The sequence below is a fragment of the Tursiops truncatus genome, chromosome 17, assembly GCF_011762595.2.
Source record: "Tursiops truncatus isolate mTurTru1 chromosome 17, mTurTru1.mat.Y, whole genome shotgun sequence".
NCBI lineage: Eukaryota > Metazoa > Chordata > Mammalia > Artiodactyla > Delphinidae > Tursiops > Tursiops truncatus.
In genome coordinates, this window is record NC_047050.1 from 59,574,102 (window position 1) to 59,594,675 (window position 20,574).

Here is a 20,574-nt window from a genome sequence, read left to right on the forward strand (position 1 = left end):
GTGAGGGCAGGAGTCGGAAGTTACGTGTAAGTGGGCGGGGCTTGCCCGAGCGCCGGAGTTTTTGTTTTCGTCTATTCGTATACGGACGGTGGGTGAGAACTATTAAAATTTCGGAAAGCAGCCAGAGATATTTTGTGGGTGAGGCGAACACAGCGAGAAGGAAAAAAGGAAACACTAAATTTTAGAGGACTAAAGATCTAGCGCAAACATATTGAACAGTATGGGGAAAAGGTTTTCGAAGAGCCAGGGTCTGGCGACTAGGAAGCCGGGAAATAGGAAACCAGGAGAGGTGTGCCTCTGGTCCGCTGTGTGAAAAAACACCATAAACTCACTGGAGCTCAGTGATTTAGGCTGTAAAATACGTGATTAGACCTCAAGGAGTCTAAATCGAATTCCGGAGTCCTCACTAGGCACTGCTGCCTCAGTGTTTATTGAGAAAAACATGAAATTAGTGGATTATATAGATGCAGAATTTATTGAAAAACCGGACAAATATTTTAAAGCCATCGTATTTGCATTTTATGCATGAGAATAAAAGTTGTCAATTCCAATAAGTTAAATCTTGGTTAATTGTGGATTACGCAGTTAAAAAAAAAATTAACTTCGGACCAGATTTAACCTTGGCCTACCCCTTCCAACTGTCTTGGTGACAAGTTCATTAGCTAAGTTAAAATTTGAACTTTGGTCTAAACGAAAACACACTAGGAAAGTAAAGATGTAAAGGAACTTTATCAAGCATTCCAAAACCAGCCAGAGATTACTTGTAGTTTTCAAGTATTACCTGTGTCAGTATCCTTTATTATAGGATTATAAACTACTGTTAGCATTCTTCATTTAGGATTAGTATTGAAATGGGTCTTCTTGAATTATAAACTTTAACACCATTTGCCATGGAAGATGGAGGGGGATATTTAGGGAGATAGATGCAATTGGTTTAAAGAGAGGTCACTGGATTAAGGAAAGAATGGGAGACAAAGAAGCAGAGAGGGAGTACGCAAACTTTCATCCCAGAGTGCTTATCTGAGGTGGGAAGTAGATGGGTCCCTGGGCTGGACACCTGGTGTCTGTCAAGTGAAGTAAAATTGAAGCTTTGTTTCCCCCCCATACGCCAAGGATAAAAGCTAGTGGCAGAAGCTGACCTCTGCTGATGTAAAGAGATGAGGTGACCACTCCTGAGGTCAAGAAAATTTCCCTGACTGCACAGGCACAGAAAGGCTCCTTGGAGTTCAAAAAAGAGAGGAGTGCCACCCATGATACGTGTGGACACATCCCCACAAGCCTCTGCGGTGGAATCCACCTTAGCAACAAGTTGGGCACGCATGTTACGGAGTGTCCTAGGACAGGTTAGATGTGGGAAAAGAAACAATTGGCCAAAGATAAACAAAGACCCAGAAAAACTGTCTTATGTAAGTGATTTAAATCACCTCTTTCCTGCGCTCCTCAGTAGGGAGGACACCCACACCCTATCTCTCTGAGTGTGTATTTCTGCCTTGCTTCTGTCTTAAACAATCTGTTTCTCTGTGTGCTCTCCCACTTGCGCCATGTCTCTAATAATAAACTTTGTACCTGTTTTTACAGTTTTTGCCTTCTAGAAACATTCTTGCTTTCAAACCGGGCAAGAGCCAGGGGAACTTTGCTTCTCGCCTCTAGCCCCTGGTGGACTAGTGGCTAGGATCCCTGGTTTTCATCCAGGTACCCAGGTTCAATTCCTGGGCAGGGAACTAAGATCTCTCTTTAGAACCTCTCACTGCTGTCCCTCTGAAATCATATCTACATCAGCCAGGTGAACAGAAGCAGCTGTCAAGCCAATTTCATCAATATAAACAACTAATTTAGATAAATGATATAGTATCAGGTGACCTCCTGTTTGGGTAGAAAGTCAAAAGTAGAGGGGAACTGACTTGAGAAATGACATTTAAGTGAATAACTAATTCTAGGAAACTATTTAGCTCTCTGAAAACTTTTAAATGTATTAATAATTAGAATGTCAAATCCTAATTAAAGAAATGCAATTTTAAATATAAAAAAAGCAAAACTGTTATTCTATAAATAAACCCACAAAAACTACTAAGAGACACTAAATATAGGAAATAACTTTCTTTTGTCGTTGTTTTCACTGTGTACATAATACAAATATAACCTGAAAGATATAAAATACCCTACTACATTTAAGGAAAAAAAGAGCAGTAGTTTTTAAATGCTTAAGATGAGGAGAAAAATGCCTCAAAAGGGCTTCCCTGGTGGCGCAGTGGTTGAGAGTCCGCCTGCCGATGCAGGGGACACGGGTTCGTGCCCTGGTCCAGGAGGATCCCACATGCCGCGGAGCGGCTGGGCCCGTGAGCCATGGCCGCTGAGCCTGCGCGTCCAGAGCCTGTGCTCTGCAACGGGAGAGGCCACAACAGTGAGAGGCCCGCGTACTGCCAAAAAAAAAAAAAAAAAAAAGCCTCAAAGAATTAGGTTTTTAAAAGTCTGGAACACAAATACATAAAAAATTTTCTTATAACCAGCAACTTTACAAAGCAACTTTAGTTGCAAAGACAAGACTGTTGTTCTTTTTAAGAAATGGGTCTTCTTGAGTTATAAACTTTAACACCGTTTTGAATCGAAGATCGAGAATATTTAGTGAGTAATGCACCAATGGTTTGCTTCTCTCCACACAAATCTCTGTGGGAACAGTAAAGAAATTAATCAACATCATAAATATTCTAGGGAACATAGCACAATTTTCACAGCACTAGCTATTTATATCTCTCTCCCCCAAATCCATCTTTCCAACAAACATAAGGGTGTGTATTTGTGGGAGAGAGAGGGTAGGGAGAGATTACTAAGCCATAACTGAACGAGGTACATCACATGCATGTATGATCTCCAACCTGCACGGTAAGAGTAATGTATTATTTAACCCCACGTTAGATATAAGGAAACTGAGGTTCAGGTGGTAAAGGATGGAGCCAAGTTTTGCAGCCGGCTCTGTAGGTCTCCAAAGTCTGGGTTTTTTCCATTATATCACACAGGCTTCCAAATCAGACATAAAAGCAATGTGATACAGTGGGGTCTAGACTCAGAGAACCTGGATACCCGGTTACCTGTGTGAGCTTATCTAGGTTACCTACCCTACCTGAATTTTAGCTTCCTCTTCTGTACCTCAAAGGAGAGAAGACTTTGACTGGAACATCATGAGGGAAGGGAAGATATGGGAGGACCTGAGCTGGAGAAGGGATCAAGGGAAGATCACACAGGGCCTTGAAGAACATGAGAGGGAGTTGTAATTTAATTGTACATATAATGGGAAGCCAGTGGAGGGTTTTATTTCATAGAAAAGCATAATGTGATCTAAGTTTTAAATAATGGAGGCAATGAGTTGATGATTATGGAAGCTAGGTAGTAAGTACATGGAGTCCGGTTCCTTATATTTTACTGTTACTTTTGAATGTTTAAAATTTTCCAGAAGTTTAAAAGGGGGGAGAGGAGAAGGGAGCAAAAACTAAAATAGGGAGACCAATCAGAGGCAGGTATGAGATGATCCATCAGGATTTGCTCAAAGTTTGAAACAGGAGGCAAGAGAAAAAAAGACAAGATTTCTAGACATTTTGCTTGGGTAACTGGATTAATGGTAGTGCTGGTAGCTGAGATGAGGGTGATGGGGTTAGGACAGGGGGAATCAACAGTTGCATTATGAGCATGTTGGAAATTCCTATTAGATATCCAAGCAGAAATTTAGATTAGGTAACTAGATGTAAGAATCTGGAGCTCAGGAAAAAGGTCAAGTATGAAGATAAAATTAGGAAGTCACTGGGCTTACATGAGGGCACCAAAAGAAAAAATACAAAATGAAGAGAAGATAGCCAATAATAGAATGCTAGAGCACTCCGACATTTAAAGAATGGGAAAACAAGGAGACATCAGCAAGAGATGGAAAAGGAGCTGCCTTGTGGGAGAAGGGAGAAGGCTGGTGTGTTTCAAGCAGGAAGTGGTCCACTGCGTCAAATAGTGTTAAGAGGCCAAGTAAACAAGGACAATTGACCACTGAATGTAAAAAAGATAGATGCCATTAGGTTAAGGATCTGTCATTGGGTTAAGGAAAGCATGGGAGACAAAGAAGCAGAGACTGAGTACACAAACTTTTAAAGGGAGCTTTGTTGTGAAGGAGAGCAGAGGACGTGGGGTACCATAGACTGTTTTTTTTTTAAGATGAACAGTACTACAGAATACTGTTCATAGTGATACATGTGTTGCTGGCCATAATCCAGTTGGTGGGAGACGTTGATAACACAACACGGGAAGGGACAACTAGAGGATCCTTTTAATAAGGCCAGAGGGGATGGATCTAGTGCAGAAGGAGGGTTGGCCTTAGGAGCAAGGACAGTTCATGCATCACACAGGATGGACGGCAGAGCAGGTGTGTGCCCACACAGGAGGCCGGCAGACTAGGCCATGGGAAAGGAGGTAGTTGTCTTGTCTTGTCTGCTTCTGTTTTCTCAAGAAATATGGTCGTGGGCTTCCCTGGTGGTAGAGTGGTTAAGAATCTGCCTGCCAATGCAGGGGACACAGGTTCGAGCTCTGGTCTAGGAAGATCCCACATGCCGCGGAGCAACTAAGCCATGTGCCACAACTACTGAGCCTGCGTTCTAGAGCGCGAGCCACAACTACTGAGACCATGCGCCACAACTACTAAAGCCCGCGTGCCTATAGCCCATGCTCTGCAACTGCAACAAGGGAAGACACTGCAATGAGAAGCCCGCGCACTGCAATGAAGAGGAGACCCTGATCGCCTCAACTAGAGAAAGCCCATGCACGGCAATGAAGACCCAATGCAGCCAAAAAAGAAAATACGGTCATAAGCTGAGGATGAAGAGGAAACGGGGTATTGCTGCTATGAAAAGAGAAAAAAAGATGTAAAGTAAGTTCCAATGGTTGAAAAGTTTCATGAGGAAATGGTGCCTTGCCAGGGGCCCTGCTAATTACCACTTAAATTTTTAAGTGAGACTAGCAAGCCACACTGTGTCATTTCTCTCCAGGAAATTTCAGCTGCCCTGGTGCAGGTACAGAGTAAACAGAAAGTTGGGTTTAATCTTTGCAGATTTTTGCCAATGAGGTATGACAAGACACAGAGATAGGGTGCAAGGAGTAGCGCGGGTACAGTAAGAGTTAGAAAGGCTGACCCTGGAAAGCAAGCCGGGGAAAGAGAAGAGAGAGACCCTGAGAGGTGGGAGATGCAGTGAGGAAGTGGTAGTGTTTATTAGTGGCTTTGAGATTGGTTCTACAAGCAGTGGCTTCAGGGCTAACTTGTTCTTCCACAGTCTGGCTTCTACCAGAATGTTAAAGTAAGGGAGTGGGAAAGAAAGAAGGTGGCCATCAGAGAGGGGTGCTTGCCTTAGAGTCATAGGAGGGTATACAGTTGACTGTCCCTCTATAAGCTGCAGTTTGAAAGGAGAAGAGCAACGAAGTGATTCTAGAAGTAGTAAGGAAGAGAGATGACACATACCCCACCTCCCCAGATCAGCAGTTGTGAAGAATGATAGAGAAGACAGCCACCACTGGAGAAAGTTTGGAAGGAAGCAGTGTCTTCCAGGAATACTCAAAAAAAAAAAAAAAATTCTGATAATCTAAAACCCTATGCCACTCATCATAAGAAGAACAGTCAAAATCCACTTGTGGGCTTCCCTGGTGGCGCAGTGGTTGACAGTCTGCCTGCCGATGCAGGGGACACAGGTTCGTGCCCCGGTCCGGGAAGATCCCACGTGCCACGGAGCGGCTGGGCCCGTGAGCCATGGCCGCTGAGCCTGCGCGTCCAGAGTCTGTGCTCTGCCAGCGGGAGGGGCCACATCGGTGAGAGGCCCGCGTACCGTTTAAAAAAAAAAAAAAAAAAAAATCAATTTGTAAGAAATTACTTACTCAATATATGGAGCAATATCTTCTTCTGTCCACTTCTCCCTCAGAGAGAAGAGACTATTAAAACGTTCCTGATTATCCTCAGGCAAATCATCTACTTTCAGCAAAAATATGATTTCTGGTCTTGAGTGTCTATCCACCAAGGCTAAACCCTATAAGAAATGAGAAAAAGGACAGTTCAAGTAATGGTCTGATGTTTAAAAATGACTCATTTACCTTACATTTAGCTTAGCCCAAGGTATTTAAAACATCATCCACATGAAACTTACACAAACTACCCAGAAACTTACACTAGCCTTTTTCATAAAAGAGCTCCTCTAAGCAGTGACTTACTTGTAATCTGGCTTTTACTACCACCAATATCTTGAGATGGCTCTAGTTCTAAAGGTCACTGATGACCTGTCGTTGCCAAATCCAGTGGGCCCTTTTCTTGGATTCATCTCTCTAGACCCGTTTATTTTGTTAGTGTTGATCACTCCTTCCTCTAAGCCTTTAAGCCTGCATCACGATCTCATTATTTTTCTCCTAACTTGATGTTGTAGTTCCCTGGCCCCCTACTCCATCCCGCTACTTGTTTCACCGTCACTGTCCTAGGTAACCTCTCTAAACCCATGACTTCAACCACCACTTACTTACAAATATTACAGTCATCAGCAAGTATCTTCAACTCAAATCCCTCTTCCAAGCACCAGACCTCTATATCCAAACCTATATATGCACTCATTGTGTTTGTCATCCAAACCTGTTCTCATCCTGCTAATCCTAGGAAACCAAGGCATCATCCTAGATTCCATTATTCAAACCCCACATGTAAGTGGTCACTAAATCATATAGATTTTAAGGCGTTAACATTTCTCTATCCTTTCCCCATCACCTATTTCTTTGGCCAATACTCTCTTAGTTAGGAGTAAACTGTTGGAAACCTAGATTTTTCATAATCTAGCCAACTTTCCATCAATCCATCCTCATTACTGTCACAGTGTTCTTTCCAAAAGGCAAAACTCATCAGGTAGCATTTCTAACTGATGCCACTCAATGGCCCCAAAGAGCTTTCTAGATAGAGTTGAAATTCCTTAGCACAGTCCATAGTGTCCTTCACCAACTCACCAGCACCCTTCTCTCAAGTCATGCATCCCTACTGTGTGTCCCAATTTTTATCCCTCCATGCTCTCCTGGAACCTTGTCTCTGCCCTTCCGTCTAGAGTAACACATGATCCTTTCATACTCGGCAGCTAGAACATTCATCCCTTCAGAAAATCATCCCTGATTGACCAGTCAGATGGACAAGCCCCTTCATGTGCTCCCATAACACCTTGTGCATGCTTTTCCCATGGCACAGATCACTCTACATTGTCAGAAGAGATATATACGTGTAACGTGCACCCCCACTGCCGGACCCCAGGCTGAGGACCTAGATGGCACCTTGTGTGACGTTTTCTGCTCAGCATCTAGCAAGGTGTTTAGACATAAAAGGAACTCTGTAAATATTGAGCAAATACTTTCACTTATTTAACAAATTCTCATTGAGCATATACTACATGCCAGGCAGTATGCTATATATTGGCAAGCAACAGTGAAAAAAATTCTATTAAAGTGGAGAGCAGGGAACCACATAATGAAACATTTTTCTGAAGCTAAGTGAGAGTACCATGAAGGAGAAATCCGGGCTGCCATGGAGAGTAAAACAGGAAATATTTTTTTTAGAGTAAAGGAAGGCCTCCTTGATGAAGTGACTCAAAGATGTGTAGGAGGTGGCCAGGTGAAACTGGGGAGAAGTTTATTCTAGAACAAAAAGCTTTGTGTAAAAGTCCTAAGGTAGGAAAGAGCTTGATGATCTTAAAAATCTGAAAGAAGGCTGGTATGCAGCAGACAGGAGAGAAAGTATCAAGAGATGAAGCTTACAGGGGATGGTATGAAGAGCCTTGTAGACCAAGATTTTACATATTTTATTGTAAAATATTATTTTATATTATAATACTCTGGATTTTATATCTTAAATGCAATGGGAAATCATTAAAGTGATTTAAGCAAGAAGTTCATCTAATCTGATGGACATTTTTGAAAGATCGTTTTAGTAGCACCGCAGAGAATGGATTGGAGGTGGGCAGTTAAAAGTACAGAAGGCCCGCTTCGGGATGCTATTGTGAGCCAAACATGACAGTTTCAGCTAAGACAATGCTGATGGAAATGGAGAGAAAAGGAACAAAATGAGATACACCAGGTGGGAACCAGGATAAACTGTAAATGGGCCTGAGTGATCTCACTGAGTTGACAAATGTTCTAAAACTAGACTGTGGTGGCTGGTAACTCATTAAATTTACTACAAAATCACCCTTTTCAAAAGGGTGAACTGTGATATGTAAATTACACTTCAATAAAGTGGGATTTGGGGTTTTTTTTTTAAGGATTTTTGTGATGTAGAATGCACTCCTAATGGGGGACTAGGAAAATAAACAGGCTCCAAATTCAGTTCCAATACAGGCTTCATTTCACCTAGTCACCTGCTGAGTTATGGAGGTAATCACCATCGCTACCTTACCTTAAGCTGATCGAGCCTAGTTATCACTCCTTCAGGAACACTCTGTTGCCACACTTCTTGAAACTCAGCGAGATTGAATTTCACTGCATTCTGAAGTAGCGTTTCTGCTGTAGCTCTGCAGATTTTATCTGCGCTCAATTCAAAATAAACTTCACCTAAGGAAAACGTATCAAAGAGAGTTTCATATGGTCCTCTGACAATTAATTATACTACTCATTTTTATACACAACTCATCTCCCATCACCCTATGGAGTTCTTATTTTTAACAGGAAGACACTTGAAAAAGGCATACCAATTTTAACACATAAGAGTTAAAATACCCATTAAAATACTTTCCCAATCTTACCTTCCTCTGTATATCTCTTTCCATAACATTTAAGACAGTGTCCGATCATTTCCCTGAAAAATTTTAAACACTTATTTGAAAAGTTTTTCACATATTTATACGTTATCTTTTAAACACCATTGCTAACTAGAAACTAAGATATAAATTTGAAATAACTAAAGGATTTTGGTTGCCAAGTATAAAACTTTACATTAGAAACTAACTAAAATACACTGGACAGTTACTATATACCAGGTCCCATGCTAAATATTTTTACACAAATTATATGAGCATACCTTTATTATAAAATAGCTTAAATTATTCCTTTATATTTTTTATGGCAGAGAAAAAAAAGATACACATTTATTCACCAGAATGACCAAAATTCCCAAGTCCTTCTTGGTTGTATATTCTTTAGATTTCTATAAGATATCAAAATATAAATAGTCTATGCCCTGGGTTTAGTCCTACCCTGAAAATAATTTTCTTCCCCTTAAGGAAATCTGGAAGGACAATGAATAACATACTTACTCTGTCTCTAATGGTCCAAGTTCCTGAAGGCATGTATTCAAGGGAACTTTACTAAAAGACCAAGATTCAGAATCCACAAGCTGAGTTATGTGATTCAGAAGTTTCATCTCATAATCAAATTCAAGAATCCTCCAATAACCTACAAATTCCAAAAGTTATATTTACCAAAGGACATTTTAAACAAATGAATTGGCTGATAGACCGATAAAGCAGCAGTAAACTCTTGCCCACTGCAAAAAAGAGACATGAAAAGCCTTAGCTTTCTTTATAAACAATGCTTCTGTTTATGCTTGTCTCCTGATCATTACAAATTGTGTCTTATGGGAGATCAGATGGTTTTTAAAGGGTACTTTTCATATGACTAACATTTTAATTTTTTTTCAAGTGCTTTAATACTCAATTATCTCACAATAATCTTCTCGTTCTAAATGGAAATGTGGAAACCTGTAGCTGGTACAGTCATTTCACTAGAACGTCATACAAATGAGGTGAAGGTCATAGGTTGGATATCCCACACAGTGATCTCTGCTATGGGGCACTGCCATGGTTACAACCCTCATCTCAGCGATCTTGGAGAGGTGTTCTCATGCTCATAAAGAAGTCCAGCTCATTTAAGAGATAACAGACTCAGAAGTACAATGTGGACCAGCGGCAAAATAAAAGCTGAGCCTCAAGACACATTTCCCTATTCCTGTGAAAACTATGAAATGTCATCTTATAACCAAAGGCACTACCACCACCCCTGGAGAAACAAATCACATACACACCCACCAATTCAAGTACACTCACACCAAGGGAGAATGTTCCTATTCTTACTCTGAAAAAATAAAGGCAATGTTAAAAAATGGAATGCGTGATGTAAAACTGAAAAAGAAAACTAGGAAAAAATAATCTTTGCATCCCCACACACACATACCCCCCAAAATGTTATCCATTCCCATGCAATAAGTGAATAATACAGAGGGCTGCATTAAGCCCATTGGTTCTTCTTTTTTTTTTTTTAACCTTAACATTCATGGTACCCCCTATACCATAGTAATTAGCAGCAGGCATCCACAATTAGAAACTTTATGCCCGATGATTAGGACCAAATGTGTCTCAAGGAACCACAACAAAGAGCTAAGTGTTTCCAGTTAGTTATAAAGTCATCTGCAGCTGCTTCACTCAGCAGAATTCACCACATTTGAGAGTTACGGTCTCACAAAAGCTAATCTTGCTTAAAAGATTTAAGAGTGCATCCACCAAACCATGCCAATTTCCTCCTTTCCAACACATGGGTGCAGAATTAAGCTGCTTCTCTGGGCAAGCTTAAGAGGGCTGAAAAAGGGCTTCCCTGGTGGCGCAGTGGTTGAGAGTCCGCCTGCCGATGCAGGGGACACGGGTTCGTGCCCTGGTCCGGGAAGATCCCACATGCCGCGGAGCGGCTGGGCCCGTGAGCCATGGCCGCTGGGCCTGTGCATCCAGAGCCTGTGCTCTGCAACCGGAGAGGCCCCCGTACCACCAAAAAAAAAAAAAAAAAAAGAGGGCTGATAAATGCATACAAACATCCACTCAAGTATTACTGCAGGCCCAGATGCCAGAAAAAAAAATAGCTCCTACTCCACCACTCCAGACCAGGAGATAATCAAAATACAAGATAGTACTGGGCTTCTCCACCAACCCCTGAGACCAACACATACCACTACAACTTTTATACAGGTTTCTTACATAAACTACTTAACACATTTAAAAGTATGTTGAGTTATCACAAGAAGAAACACATCTTCCAAGCAATTTGGAAATACAGTGAGTTAATTCTGAACCAGGAGTTGAAGTACCTGGGTTTTATGCCTTATCCTGTCACTAACTCAACATGGAACCCTGGACAGGTCCGTTTCCCTTCCTAGGCCTTAGTTTCCCTCACCTATTGAAAACAATGAAGGGATTAGACTACCTGATATCTAAGACCTTTCCTGATCTAATATGGTTCTTCTATTACCACTCAGTCCAAAGAAAAAGGCCTGTAAGGAGTAGAAAAAGTCACTGGTCAGAGACTGTAAAGGTGATCACACGTAGTGTCTACCCCACACCCCAAAATACAAATATCATCTCTGAGCCCAAAAGAAGGTTAAATAAATAGCATGGAACAGCAATAAACAGGTGAAGATGTCCAAAAATGTCTCTCATATGATGCCCAATTCCATCATTATTAATAATAGTAAGTCATGCTACCTCCAATCTCACAGGCATTTAGAACTTGTAACTGGGTCATTATTTCTTCCTCACTTGCCTGAATTTGATCAAGCAAATCTTCAGTTGTATACTGAAACAAGAAAACAGGAAAAAAAAAAAAAAAGCAAGCACATTTTAAGGCCAACGAATTTTTTTAGACTTATTGAATAAATACATAGAAGAGATTAAGGCAAGGTACCCTAGTTTAGTTTCTTTTGTTAATCTGTAATGATTACTACAACAGAGGATAACTCTTTGTGATGTTGGATGTGGCAATGGTTTTAGATATGATGCCAAAAACACAAGCAACAAAAGACAGATAATGTGGACTTCATCAAAATGAAAACTTGTGTATTTCAAAACATCATCAACACAAAAGGACAAATACTGTATGATTCCACTTACATGGGAGATATTTCATAGACAAATTCACAGAGACATAAAGTGGAATAGTGGTTGCCGGAGGGTGAGAGGCAGGGGAAACTGGGGAGTTAGTGTTTAATAGGTACAGAGTTTCAGGTTGGGAAGATGAAAATTTTCTGTGGATGGATACTGGTGATGGTTGCAGAGCAAAGTGTATGTAATGCCACAGAGCTGTACAGGTCAAAATGGTTCAAGTGGTAAATTTTATGTTCTGTTTATTTACCTCAATTTTAAAAAATCAAGAAAAGACGACTCATAAAATAGGAGAAAATATTTGCATATCATGTATCTGTCAAGGAGCTTGTATTTAGATTATATAAAGAACTCTCCTACAATTTAGTAATAAATAAATAACCCAATTAAAAATTGGGCAAAGGGGTTTCTGTATAGGCATTCTCCAAAGATACAGAAATAGTCAACAAGCACATGAAAAGATGCTCGACATCATTAGTCATCAGGGAAATGCACATCAAAACCACAGTGATACCACTTCAAACCCATTAGGATGGATACAGAAAAGACAGATAGAAACAACTGTTGTCTAGGATGTGGAGAAACTGGAACCCTCACACAATGGAAATGTCAAATAGTGCAGCCACTTCGGAAAACAGTCCGGGAGTTCCCCAAAAGGCTATACAGGGTAAGCACAGGGCCCATCAGTTTCACTCTTAGGGGTGTGTGTGTGTGTGTGTGTGTGTGTATATATCTCCAAGAAAAATGAAAACATAGGTTCCCTAGAAACTTGTACATGAACGTTCACAACAGTGTTATCCATAATTATCAAATAATCAATAATATTCAAAAAGTAGAAACTACCCAAATGTCCATCAACTGATGAATGGATGAATAAACTATGGTATATCCATAAGATGGGGTACTATTCAGCAATAAAAAGGAATGAACTACTGACGCATGCTACAACATGAACGAACCTTGAAAACAGCATGCTAAGTCAAAGAAGCCTGTTGGAAAAGGCCACTTATTGATTCTATTCATATGAAAGGTCCAGAAGAGGCAAATCAATAGAGGCAGAAAGTAGATTAGTGGCTGCCTAGGGTTGAGGTGGGAGAGAGAAGGAGGGAAAGGTAGGATTAGAAATTAACAGCTAAGGGGTACAGGGTTTCTTTTGGGGGTGGTGAAAATATTCTAAGCTTCATTGCTGTGATGATCGCACAACTCTGTTAATGTACTAAAAACCGTTGAATTATATAGTTTAAAATGAGTAGATTGCTTGGTATATGAATTATATCTCAATAAAGCTGTTACAAAGAAAAAAATTCTATCAGTCAGTCAAACTTCTAATACAAATATGGTCTTCAGAATACCAGGAGAATTCTATAACTTTGAATTACATTTAAAACTTAAATTTTTTTTTACCTGGTTTATAAATATTTTTCCATACTTCCAGGAATTAGTCCATTCTGACTTTCCATTTTCATAATGTCTTTTCTCAAGAGTCCCTAATTATAACTTTTAATTAAATAAATTATCTTAACCTCTAAAAAACTATCATTTCTTAGTTAGGAACATGAGAAGCTTTCAGCTACATAAATGTCACCATGATATCTAGGACTTGCTTTAAAATACTCCAGAAAAAGACAAAAAAACAAAAAAGGTGGAAGGCAGCAGGTGGACAGAATAAATGAGATTGACAAAATATTGACAGATGTTCAAGAGAGTGATGAATATATGGAGATCTTTCCGTTTTGGGGTATGTTTGAAATTTTCATAATATGAACTTTAAAAAAAAGTCAGCATTAAGTGTCTCTATAGCTCTATTTTTTAAATTCCAAATTAAAAAATGAAAATACTAGTCTTACTTTTGAGTGATTTGAATCCTTTTCTTTTTGACTGTCAGGTCCTTCATAGGTATTTTCCATCAAAAGTTTCTTTAGCTTCTTTAATTTAGGTCTACATCTTCTTAATTCCCAGTAATTATTAGAAAAACCAAAGATCTAGAAATTACAAATACATCATAATCATTTAGGGGCCATTCTAAAAGAAATCTTCATATAAAATTTCAACCAACCCATCTGCCCTCCACAAGAAGCAAGAAAAGGGAGCCAAAGTATTCTTTCTGTTGAGAAGGCCCCCGTCCAGCCATCTCAAGCAGATGGATGGGTATCTTCAGGTAACATCTTTTCAATCCCCAGTTAAGAAGAGACTGCCAACATAGTGAGAATGGATAATTAAGCTCCATATCTCAAGTATACGCTGGAAACTAGAGTATGCCCAGAAAAGAATGACCAGGATGCTGAGAATTCTGCAAGCCAGGTAGAAACACAGAAGAAGAATATCTTTAGGCTGACAAACAGAAAATAAAGAAAAAGCATTACCACTGTCTTCAAACAATTAATATATGATAAAGGGAAGGGGGGGAACCATTGTTCTGTGTTGCTCATTATGTTAAGGAAGAAAGACTCCTATTCAATATAAGAACTTCCCACTAGTTAGAATTGCAACTAATTCCTTATGGACTTGGGAAACAGTGAGAGGCTTATCACTTAAAGAAATCCAGGTGACAGTGGCTAAATGATGGATAAATATTTCTTATCTCTCTCTGTATCTCCAGGATTTGCCCAATGTCTAGCACTTAGTAGGTGCCCAATAACTGTTTCACATGAAAGAAGGGAAAAAGGCAGAAATGGACTGTCTCCTTCCAGCTCTAACATGGAAGGTCAGGGAATGCATCTACTCTAAAACTAGTAGAAGCCTTGATTGACAAGACAAGGCCCAGAGCCTAATGGAGATGCTGCTGAATCTGAGAAAAGTTTAAGGACCAAAACACAAAGGTTGATTTCATCCACAGTTCACAAATGGGCAGCCTGCTGGCTGTATCCAACGCACAGATGTTGGTGTGTACTTTTGTGTTGGGGAAAAAGGGAGGTTTAGTATAGAGTTTTCATTAGTTGCCAACACTGAAAAATAAGATGTTGCCCCCCAAAATCTAAATTTTAAGCTTCACTTGGACAAAGGAAATCAGAAGATCTGGCAATGCTGGGCCTGCTTTCCCACAAGGCCAAGAAGTGCCCATGCACTTACTTGGGGCTTGTGTGCTGCAATCTGCCATAGAGCCCCCATTCCCTATTACTCCTGAGACTGGGTATCCACTCCCATTTATCAACACCAGTCTGCTTTGCTCACGTGCATTCCTTACCCAGCCTTTTTAGGCATCTAAAGTGTAACCACAGATTTAAAAACTCTGGTTAGTAGAGCTTTGTTAAGTTTTACTCAGTCTCAGAACACAGAATTCCCATAAGAGCTCAAAGATACTCACAGGTGTTGTTATACCCTCCCCCAAACACCTACAAAACAGCTACATGATAAGAAAAATAACACCTTTTCCAAAAGGATGAACTGTCAATATTTCTAGTTAATTACAATGAAAGACACAACCCTACAAAAACCAAAATACAATATTTACTGGCAGCTCTTCTGTTCTAGCAACATATATGAATCACTGAAATGTCCCAGTATTTTCCCTTATTTCTATTCCAATTCTGTTTTTAGGAAGTAGCTGGCCTAAAGTTTAATAGATTTAAGGGCTGTGCTTTGATTGTGTATATGTAACAATCTAGCCAGGATGGAGACTTTGGTTTGGTATCTGCCAACAGCAGTCTCCAAAATAATTAAAAATTTGTTATACATGGCTATGAATAGTAATGAACTAAACTAATTTCAAAGGTGAAAAACACACTTCCCTCAGAAACAAATTTCTTCATTTCTCTACCTCATCTAATGCACTAGTTATGGTTTGAGGGAGTCCTTTCAAAACCTATCCATGGTAAAACTTTTTTTTTTTTTTGCGGTACGCGGGCCTCTCACTGTTGTGGCATCTCCCGTTGCGGAGCACAGGCTCTGGACGCGCAGGCTCAGCTGCCATGGCTCCCGGGCCCAGCCGCTCCGCGGCATGTGGGATCCTCCCGGACCGGGGCACGAACCCATGTCCCCTGCATCGGCAGGCGGACTCTCAACCACTGCGCCACCAGGGAAGCCCCACGGTAAAACTTTTAAAATGAGTCACCTAATAGCAGATTTTCTATATTACAGAAAATGGTCAGCTTATCTGGGACTTAAAAATCAGATTGGGATAAGAAAGACAACTTTACGTGACTCTGAACAAACAAAAATAATGCTGAGAAATTTCAAATTTCATTAGGGAACTTTTCAGATTCTCTATGATTGTACATTTCACACCTCAAGTTTGTTTGTTTGCTTTTTTTGGCCACGCTGTGCGGCATGCAGGATCTTAGTTCCCCCGACCAGGGATCCAACCCTTGCCCCCTGTATTGGGAGCACGGAATTTTAACCACTGGTCGGCTAGGGAAGTCCCACACCTCGAGTTTTTAATTAAACGCAAGATTGGCACATGTGTTGTCATTCTCACATAAATCAGGAGACCGTACCTCAGTGTGAATAATGTTACAGTGTGTCCCTTCCATCTTCATCTGGTCTGGAGTTTTACAACCAGGAATAAAAAGCAACATATTGGAAGTGTCTGCTATTTTCAAGTCATATGTTTTGTCTTTACTGCACAGAACGGCCTTCTCATCCTTATCACCACGAATCACAAGACTGCAGGAAAGTGGGAAAAGAAAATACTTGGTTTACTGAGACACCAATGGACATCTTCATTATAAACAGTTCCAAAATTGCCTAGGCTTCTAGAATTTAAAGCTAAGTCTTAAGGCTGTGTCTGGCCCCTGCTCTCACAGCCCTCCCATGAGCTCCACAGAGCAAGGCCTGGGCCAATTGAGACCCAGAGGGGCAGCCGGTGCCCTCACTAAGGAAAAATAATTCCACATGGGCAAAAAAGATCCAAGGAGGCCAAGAGGCCAAATGTTACCACGTGGCATCTTTGTGCAAACTGCTGGGAAAAGCTTCCAAAAGCTTCAGTCAAGATTTCACAACTTTCTAAAATTACTGAAGCAATACTTCTCAAACTTATGTGTAGGCACGTTAGGGAACCCTGTTAAAAGCAGATCAGGATGCAGTATGCCTGGGATGGGACCTAGGACTCTGCACTACTAATAAGCTCCCAGATGATGACCATGCTGCTGGTCCTGGTACCCACCCAAGAGTTGTCCTTGTTTTGGCCTGCGTATCCCCTAACAATCAAAGGAGCACAACCTGGCCTAATCGTCACCTATGCTGCAAAGAAATCGGGACCCTGAGAAAAGAAAGCTGCAATGTTGAACGAAAAATACGAAAATGGTATGTTTACAAACTAGACTAAATAATGTCTCTGACAAAGGGTCACAGGTGGAAAAAAGCAAGAAGAAGGAAGAGGGGAAGGACAAAAGTGAGGAGGTGGAAGAAGAAAAATGATAAAGATAATGGAGATGACAAAAAAGGAGCTGATTCTAGTAGTTTTCCTTGTCTATAAAGTATTTAAACCTCCTGTACACAATTCATTTCTTTTAAATAAATAATAAAAAACCTGAAATAGAAGACTGAAAATATTTTTTTAAAACCAATCCTTTGGGGCTTCCCTGGTGGCGCAATGGTTGAGAGTCCGCCTGCCAATGCAAGGGGACACGGGTTCGTGCCCCGGTCCGGGAAGATCCCACATGCCGCGGAGCGGCTGGGCCCGTGAGCCATGGCCGCTGGGCCTGCGCGTCCGGAGCCTGTGCTCCGCAACGGGAGAGGCCGCAACAGTGAGAGGCCCACGTACCGCAAAAAAACAAAAAACAAAAAAAACTAATCCTTAAGTGAAAATAAAAGGTTTTTTAAAGCTTCTTGGTGCTAACAACATTTAATAGTCCCAAGTACCTACTCTTAACATTTATTTCCACGTGGCACTATCCCTGCTTTCAAATATTTCGTTTAAAACAACTACCCCTTCCCTCTACAAAAAAAAAAAAAAAAAAATTAAAACACACATTTTCATTCTGGTTTTTGTCAGCTAGATTAACTATGACTGTACAAAGAAGGTCCTCGCACCTGAAGTCTTTTCTCAAATTCCTGCCAACTCAGCTGGGATGAAAACCCATGAGTGACGTTCTCCTTCAGTTCCCTTAAAGATACGTTATTGCTAGCATCTGAAGACTGGCCAGTTAACTATAACACGGCTAGATGAGTAAAGTAGGCAAAGTGAAAGCCTGAAGGATTCAATTAAAAAAACATAAAAGAGAACAAACGATACCTAATAAAATACAGGTGTGGGAGGAACAACAGAGCAGAACAGAATTAAACCAGAGCCCCTAACTCCTCATTTCCCTCATTTCCAGGGACTGCACAAAGTTGAGAGAACGGACTTCTGTTTTTGCTTTGTTTTGTTTTGTTTTTGCGGTACGCGGGCCTCTCACTGCCGTGGCCTCCCCCGTTTCAGAGCACAGGCTCCGGACGCGCAGACCCAGCGGCCATGGCTCACGGGCCCAGCCGCTCCGCGGCATGTGGGATCCTCCCGGACCGGGGCACGAACCCGTGTCCCCTGCATCGGCAGGCAGACCCTCAACCACTGCGCCACCAGGGAAGCCCTCCTCTGTTTTTCAACCCATGGTCTTGCAGCAAATGCGTAGCTGACCTAGAATTAGAAAACAGCTTCCGATCCCCACTGAGTGACCCCAAGCAAGTTTGTTTTTTGAGGGCCTTCCACAATTACCAAGTCTGTAAAAACAGCTTTACACTTATTCCCCCCCAGTCCTATCTACTGAGTAAAATACATATAAGTAGCAGGCAAGAGGAACTCCATAAATACTGGATATTACCAATGGACTTTAAGATAGAATGGCAAAGCGTTGTGTAGTGCCTGGCCTCACTGTTAACATCTCCAAAACTTCCCCGAGACTCTATTTCCGGACTTGTTTTCGCTGACAGAGGCCTCCAAGACCAGCCGGACTAGTCCAGCTAACTGGACGGATTAACAGTGGCGCGGACTCCTCGGGAAAAGGTAGCCAGCTGGGGATCAGGTCACCGGCCTGCTGCGAGGGACCTGGTCAAATCAATGCACCTCTCTGGCCCAGTTTCCCCATCCTGTGTTTCCCCGCAGGAAAATCAGAAGGTGGATAGCACGAGGCTGGAGGCGGCAGGTCCCGGCCCCGGCTCACCTGTGTCCTGCCTCAAGCTGCTGGCACAGCGCGGGCTCCAACTCGAGCAGGCAGAAGTCGCCGGCGGCTGCGCTGGCCCCGGGGCCGAAGGCCAGGCAGTGCACGGTGGGCAGCAGCTCGGCCGCGTTCAGCTTGGCGATCTGCAGGGTCGCGTCCACCTCGTCGCGGGTCCTCCTCATCGCTGCGCGGGGTCGGGGGGGGTTCCGCAGTGCGCGAGGGGCCGCAGGTTTAAGACAGGAGAACAAAGCTCCCCGGGAGGCCGCGACCCGGCGAAACAAGAAATAGAACAGTGCCTGTTTTAAAAGCGCGCCTAGGCGGCTGGGGGCGTGTTTCCGGGGCGGAGCGTGCCGCGGGGGCGTCCCCGAGAGAGTCCGAAAGCTTCCCGGACTCGTGCTCCGCCGAGGACTGCCGGGTCACCCCAGGCCGAGCAGCGGCTGCTGGAAGGAAACCCGGCCTCCGCGGGGAGCTCTCGGCGGAAGCTGGCGGGAGCTGAGCTGCGACCCCGCGGGGCGCCACGTAGAACCTTCCTGCACCGCTTCCGCTGCCCTCCTCCCCGCCCTGTTTCCTGCCAATACCCCCATTTCCTCGCCATCAAAATAGTCGCGTCTTCCGCCAGTGGCAGGTCTTGCAATAAGCACTTTGCATGCATAATTTCATGAATCCTTCACCACAGCCCTGTGAAGTGGACCCTTTTAAATACCGTTCTGCAAATGAGGAAGCAAACTCCTTACCCCAGGTGGCACAGCCAGGAGGTAGTAAAGTCTGACTCCAGTCTCGTCTATTACGGCTCGAAAAATACCGCACCGAGTTTGTGCAAACACCTTGGACCGGGAGTGAGGTCCTGGTAGAATTGCACAGGACATCTCACTTCTTTGGGTCTGGGGACCACTCATTATATCTGGGAATCTATGGCTCGGACTAGATCCATCCATTCGTTGAGTACCTAGTCTGGGCTGGGTGGCAGGTGAGGGGCTGAGACCCCGTGTCAAGAGGAAAGCACCTTCCTGAGGTAGGCAAGGCCCTGCAGAGTCCTGGGGAGACAAACTCACCACTACAGGATGTGTAAAGTGCTCCCTCGGCTTTCTCTAAGGTGTCTTCTAATACATCAAGATAAGATCTTCTACCAAACCTAGATCTTAGGCTGTGCCGAATGTAGCATTTTTCCCCCGAGCAGATCTACACAGGCTCGCATACACGGTATGCAAATTTAGATCTAATATAAATATTTGACTGCTTCTCTTTTTTTTTTTATTTATTGAACATTTTTGGTTTTGTTGCTTCTTATTTTTTCACTGTCCCTCATTAAACTGATTTTGTTTGTTTGATTTTTTTTCCCTCTGGCGATTTGGAAGGTCTATATCCCGCCTCATCTACTACTGCTTCCCTCTTCCTCTTCAAGGCTTCCTCCTAACATCAGGCACACAGGCTTACAATAAGATCTTTCGGTGCCTCCCACCATTTGGGCCTCTGTTTGTCTGGCATGTTCTTCTCTTGCTGAGCACGTGTCTTTTATTTATTTTACTTTTTTTCCATGTGGCTCGTGGGATGTTAGTTCCCTGACCAAGGACTGAACCCGGGCCCTCACAGTGAAAGCACAGAGTCCT

The 20,574-nt window shown here is 42.3% G+C and overlaps 1 protein-coding gene across 1 annotated transcript; it reads right to left on the reverse strand.

Moving 5' to 3' along the window:
• Positions 1–2,466: 2,466 nt before the first annotated feature.
• On the reverse strand, positions 2,467–19,406 carry DSCC1 (DNA replication and sister chromatid cohesion 1). The gene is made up of 9 exons (XM_019932072.3): positions 18,971–19,406; positions 16,328–16,496; positions 13,742–13,876; positions 11,499–11,589; positions 9,288–9,426; positions 8,778–8,830; positions 8,432–8,586; positions 5,896–6,044; positions 2,467–2,664 (listed from the first exon to the last, which is right to left on the reverse strand). The coding sequence occupies exons 1-9, from the start codon at positions 19,147–19,149 to the stop codon at positions 2,556–2,558; spliced, it is 1,179 nt and encodes a 392-aa protein (XP_019787631.1). The 5' UTR covers positions 19,150–19,406; the 3' UTR covers positions 2,467–2,555.
• Positions 19,407–20,574: the final 1,168 nt, after the last annotated feature.

Bases quoted from the DNA above. Each gene is read 5' to 3' on its own strand.
- DSCC1 (XM_019932072.3), bottom strand. From the start codon at position 19,149: ATGAGGAGGACCCGCGACGAGGTGGACGCGACCCTGCAGATCGCCAAG. The intron at 11,590-13,741 runs GTAAGACTAGTA...TTCTTGTTTCAG, and splicing joins AGGATTCAAATCACTCAAAA to TATACAACTGAAGATTTGCT. The intron at 6,045-8,431 runs GTAAGGTAGCGA...CATTTCTTATAG, and splicing joins CTAGGCTCGATCAGCTTAAG to GGTTTAGCCTTGGTGGATAG.